We start from the raw sequence: 5,441 nt of genomic DNA, 5'->3' as shown, positions 1-5,441 counted from the left end.
TTGTGCCTTATTGTACCTGTCATGTTATGTTGGTTTTTTTGAGCTCTCCCCCTAACTTGAAAAGGGTTTTGACTGTGTTGACCGGGATTACACTGGGACTTCACTCTTTAACGCCAATGATGAGACAGATTTCTCCTTTCTTTTTCCTCTTTTAATTTGGACTTAATCATCTCTTTTCTCATTGAAAAGACAATTGCTGATTGCATGGTGAAAAACCTTTGAAGAAGGTAAAAACACAAACGGCAATTAGGTTTACATTTGAAGGCAGTCTCTTAACAGGCTGGTTTTGACATTAAACCACCAAATCAAATAAACGGTCACAATAACAGGTTCTCTCACCGTCACCCACCCTGGTCTTTACACAGTTGAACTCCACTGCACCAGGCAAACTCCTAGAGCAGTACTTGAACTGAACCGAACACTGAGCAGTGTAGCAACTGACTATTTTAAGGGTAGTTTCTTCTGGTGAGAGCCTTCCTGATTACTGAATGGCTTTCAGCTGCTGGCACATTTGTTTTTATTCCAGTTCTCTCCTCTGGGGGAAAAATGGTGCCAAACTCATCTTTGGACTACAGCTTCGGCCATATTTGTAGTTTGCCAAGACGGTACCCTTCCCACGTCTTCCAACTTATTGAGCTGAGCGATAAAGTCAAGTACAGCTTTGGGAGTGATCTGAAGGTCCTTGTTTGAAGTCATAGGGTTTATTTCTCTTGAAGCTTTGCGTGATCAAGCCGCACTTCTGACCCGCGCATTACAACTTGTCATGAGTCCACAAGACTGGGTAGAACTGACTGCGGCGTCGACGGGAAGAAGGATGTGAAACTTTCTACCAATATGTCTAATAAGTGGGGGATGCAATTGTACTCACGCAAATACAGATACAGTCAAACCTGGATTTTCGACCAGAATGGGTTCTAGGAACCTGTTCGAAAACCTATATGGTCGAAAACCAAAACATTTCCCATTTTAACCAATGTAATCGACTTTTGCTTTTTTTTTTTTAAATCGGGATTGAACACAACACAAACACGTCGACTCACAATGGAACGCTGCGCGAGGATAAATGCGGATAATGCGTCAGTCATAAATGAGACACGACAGGAGGAAGTGACGTATAAGGAAGCGGAGGGGAGTCGAGTGGTGCGCTCAGTTTAGTCGAGAAACCATTTCACTTGTAAACTGAGGAACAGGGGTGTAGTGGGCTTGGGTACGCCATCCACCCACTTCTCCTGACGCCACATTAAATTTTTATTTTGGCTTTATCCCTGCACTAAAATGACACAAAAAAAACAGAAAAACATTGAGTTTTATTTTCGGAAAGAGATAGACGCCTTCAGTTTCCAGACAACTAATTCAGAGACTTTGTGTGAGGAAGTTGAGCAACCACTCAGCGCCTACAGCAAAGTCACTTTGTCAACTAACGCTAGCCATGGTGATGCTAGCACAGAGGTGGCGGGGAGCTCCAGTTGCTTGTTTTTGACTACACATCGCGAGTGTTTTTCCTTTTGAGGCAGCGCTGTCTGTAGGTTATTGAAATGTTTGTTGATCATTGTTCTAATGCGAGCTATGCTTAATAACAATGGCCTGTGTTAAAGGACAACCGACACCATTTTTTGTTTTCTAACTGGCATCAGAAAAGCGTTTTATAGCATCTAAAACACGCAGGCTGATATTTTCAACCGCAAAACACCAATAAAAATAAAGTTGCCCAAAACTGCCATTAATGAGCTCAAAACTAGAGAGATTCAGAAAGTCCCGCCCCAGGATACTCCTTCACAAACTGCCATGCTCCAGAATCAAAACAATGGCTTCAGAGAGTTCGGATTCGGAAAAAGATCCTTTCTTGTTACTCATCCAGTTATTTAGAATTCAATCAAGAAAAGCATTCGTGTTCGATTCAAAGAAAAGACTGATTGTCGGAATAATACTGTAACGTCCGGTGCTTGTGTTGTCCGTGTCACGCTGAGGGGCATTACCAGGTTTGACTGTCATCGAAGCGTCCTTTTGGCTACAACAAAGACCTCGGCCCCCGTTCTGAAGAATGTCTTCATCTTTGGCTTGGAAGATCTCCATTTTACTTTTATACGTTCAACAAAATAATTTACCAGCTGGATGATCAGCCTCGAGAGGAGTTATCCATCGCTAACTCCGGTTAGCTCCTCGTTGTCCTTCGGCTCTGGTCCATTAAAAAATGGCTGATTTGTCCGCTGGGAATTTGTTGTAAACTTACACCTTCTTTACACACGTTACCGCAATTGGCTGCCACACAACGATTCAACACCGCGTTATTTATGTAGCTTTCCAGTCAAAAAAAAAGTGTTCAAAGTGAGAAGCTGGTCTTGGTTTGCGTCAAGTCTTAAGCGCTGCCGATGAGGTGGCCCTGCGGTGCGACCGCGTAACCCTTCCTCCGAGGGAAGCACTTGTCCAGCGCCAGCGCCCAGCTGCCCGTGTCGTAGGCAGCCAGCAGGATGTCAAAGACTTGATTGATGGCCAAGACCTTGGAGTGGAAGTTCTTGCTGTTGGGCGTCTTCTGCATGTGTTCGTCTATTGGCAGCCTGGCGGCGCGGACACCAAGTTCTTCGGCCCGGGAGAGACTCAGCGTCTGCACGCATCAGATAACATTTGCTTGAAAAACATGCCGGAACTTTACGGCAAAGATACCAAAGTATTTTTTTTGCCACGGGCGGGCCATATTGTAGTTCCGGTTCTTCTCGCGGGCAGTTATGAATTTGGGGAATCCATTATATGACATTATCCATTGTCATGCATATTAGCATATTTGACAATAAAGCTGAATTTGACTTTAGAACGTACCACCCACTATAAATAGTACATACAAGAGCGCTCAAATGAATGATTAACTAGTTTTCAAATCCAAAGTCAAAAATAATGACTGTTTTTGTGGGTTACATGGGAAAAATCATGGAATTTCGTTTGACTTTCTTCCACGGGCCGAATAAAATGAGGTGGCGGGCCGGATTTGGCCCCGGGCCTTGACTTGTACACATGTATTTTACATGAACAGAACTTGGTTTCTAATGTACAACAGATTCTTGACTTCCAGACAGTTGCTGTTTTTAGGTGTTCAATTTCCTTACATGTTTCCGGATGTTGTTGTGACGCGCCTTTTTCAGCTGATGTTACTATGAGGGCGTGACCTACCTATCAACAACATCCGGGATACTCTGACAAAGGCGGAAGTATACGCCGAAACATGTAAGGTAATTGAACACCTAAAATAAGCCACTGTCTGTAAGTCAAGAATCTGATGTAAATTAGATATCTATTAGACCACAGGTGTCAAAGTCAAGGCCCGGGGGCCAAATCAGGCCCGCCACATCATTTTTTTCGGCCCACGAAAGCTAATCAAACTTGTGAAATTTAACAATGCTTGCTAAAATCCTCACGAAAATGTAATATTTTTGGATGTAAACCACAATAACAGTCATTATTCTTGACTTCAGATTTGAAAACTAAATATTCATTAATTTGTTGTGCGCTCTATATGTAATATGTGGAGGGATTAAACATTCTAATGGCTTCCCCAAATTCATAACGGCCCTCAAGAGGAAACCATAACTACAATTTGGCCCCCGGCAAAAAATGACTTTGACACCCTTGTAATAGACAGTATGAACTGAACACAACTAGAACTTGGTTTCACTTGTGGTTGCCCTTCCAGGGCTGTCGGAAGAAACAAACAGACAAGCTTTGGTCCACCTTTTGCACACTTTCGTCCACGAGACCTCCGAGGACGTAGACCGTGTCGCCATCCAACCGCTCCAAAGCTGAAAGGGATACATTACAAGTCTTGAGTGTGGCCCCCCGGGGCTCAGGCCACCCACGTTCCCGCGCAACAACCTTCTTGGGCGTCGGGTGAGAGGTAGACGAGGCTTTCTGGAGGGAAAATGTCCAGGCAGCTTTTCTCTGTTCGGTCCAGCTGTGAGGGGGACGGCAAACGTTACAACTGTCAAGACTTGTTTTGGTCCAAACTGGGTAAAAAAACGTGCACTTTGACGTTAACTCTCGAGATTCACGACCACAACTCACGGTGTAGTTGAGGAAGCCGTCGTTCATGCGCACGCACTCAGCCAGGAGGCGGCTGTCTTCCCTAAGGCTGGTCAGAAACAACCCGAAGGGTTTGCTGGCCCTGCGGTTGGATCCGTACAGCCGCCGTAACTGAGCTGCCAGTCGGCTCGTCTCCTGCAGTGCAACCATGTTCACATCGGAATGGTGGAGTTCTCCAACGAGGCTGGTGAATGTTCGACAAGCCGCACCTTGTCGGACATGCGGTGGCTCATGCTGAGGTCGACGCACACTTTGAGCCCGCTGACGCGAGCTTCGGCCAAACGCTCTCGGATGGCGGCTTTCGCGGCCCCCTTGGCGAGCTGAGGCTGCGCCGTGTCTCCTTCTTCTGTTCAGACAGGTAAAAAAAAAATGAAAAGAGGAGCGTGCGTGACCCTTTCTTTTTTCCACCTTTACCCCAGTGTCGGTTGAGCCTTCTCCTCTGTTTCTCCTCTTTTCTCTTGATCTTCCTGGCAGCCAGCGTCCTCTCCCAGTGCCGCTGCTTCCTCGACGCGTTCTTCTGACGAAGCGCACGGCACACGAGCTTGTCACCGGCTGCCAAACACTGGCGGCGGTCATCGGCGCTATATTTACCGAAAGGGGGACCTGCAGTGCATCGTCCAGGCCCTCCGCTTGTTCTAGTACGCCTAAGTCGAGCAGCTCCATCATATCCCAAACGCCGTTTGTCTGTTCTTCACTTGATTCTGAGACAATCTCCGCCATTTTCAAGATATAGACTTAGCATAAGTATGAGAATTTGAAATCGAGCTTGACAGGTGTGGGTAAAAGAAGAAAAGTAAAACACAACTTCGGCTGGCTCTTCAAAAACTCCGTTTGCCTCGGAATTTTTTATTTACTATCTTATCCTTTCCTATCCGGGTGAAATGAACAGGAAGTACTCGAAGCACAGCGTCATTCGAGTCACACAATAATGACGTGTCGTTCGCGAACGAGCCGGTTCTTAGAGCCGGGTCGCTGAAGTGAACGAAGAGAGCCGGTTTCTAACAAGGACCCAGAAATGGGAGCCGACTTTTTTGTCCTCTATTCCCCGCCCCCAGTCTTCGGTTAAAGCCGCACGCGATTGGTCGATATCTGTTGTAAGGCGGGAGGGGAGAATTACAGACACTCGCAGCATGGGGGGGAGGGGCTGGGTGGACAAATGTTATTTCATTATGCTGTTATTACAATTCAATAATTATATTTTTACTAGTTGGTATGATAGCATTATGAATATGAAAATCAAATTAATGACAGCTGATCATCAGACCACAGTAACCACATGGAAAGTCAAAGTTAGTGGATGCTCTCTGTGCACATATAAATCAAGCCACATAAATAAATATTTGAGATAGTGTATTTTTTTACACGAGTAATTC

The 5,441-nt window shown here is 45.5% G+C and overlaps 1 protein-coding gene across 1 annotated transcript; it reads right to left on the bottom strand.

Moving 5' to 3' along the window:
- Positions 1–150: 150 nt before the first annotated feature.
- Positions 151–5,174, bottom strand: trmt10b (tRNA methyltransferase 10B). Its single transcript, XM_088990930.1, has 7 exons — positions 4,660–5,174; positions 4,483–4,585; positions 4,278–4,414; positions 4,051–4,203; positions 3,862–3,940; positions 3,721–3,788; positions 151–2,602 (listed from the first exon to the last, which is right to left on the bottom strand). The coding sequence occupies exons 1-7, from the start codon at positions 4,786–4,788 to the stop codon at positions 2,357–2,359; spliced, it is 915 nt and encodes a 304-aa protein (XP_088847056.1). The 5' UTR covers positions 4,789–5,174; the 3' UTR covers positions 151–2,356.
- Between the last annotated feature and the right edge of the window lie 267 nt (positions 5,175–5,441).

Source organism: Hippocampus bargibanti, linkage group LG02 (genome assembly GCF_051943395.1).
Source record: "Hippocampus bargibanti isolate YZ-2025 linkage group LG02, ASM5194339v1, whole genome shotgun sequence".
In the NCBI taxonomy this organism is placed as follows: domain Eukaryota; kingdom Metazoa; phylum Chordata; class Actinopteri; order Syngnathiformes; family Syngnathidae; genus Hippocampus; species Hippocampus bargibanti.
The sequence above is the reverse complement of the archived record's forward strand: the minus strand, read 5'-3'. Positions and strand labels throughout refer to the sequence as shown.

Excerpts from the sequence above, each read along its gene's own strand:
- trmt10b (XM_088990930.1), bottom strand. The coding sequence starts at position 4,788 with ATGGCGGAGATTGTCTCAGAATCAAGTGAAGAACAGACAAACGGCGTT. Across the intron at positions 3,789-3,861 it reads CTCACCCGACGCCCAAGAAG|CTTTGGAGCGGTTGGATGGC; the intron begins GTTGTTGCGCGG and ends TATCCCTTTCAG. Across the intron at positions 2,603-3,720 it reads TGGACGAAAGTGTGCAAAAG|ACGCTGAGTCTCTCCCGGGC; the intron begins GTGGACCAAAGC and ends TGATGCGTGCAG.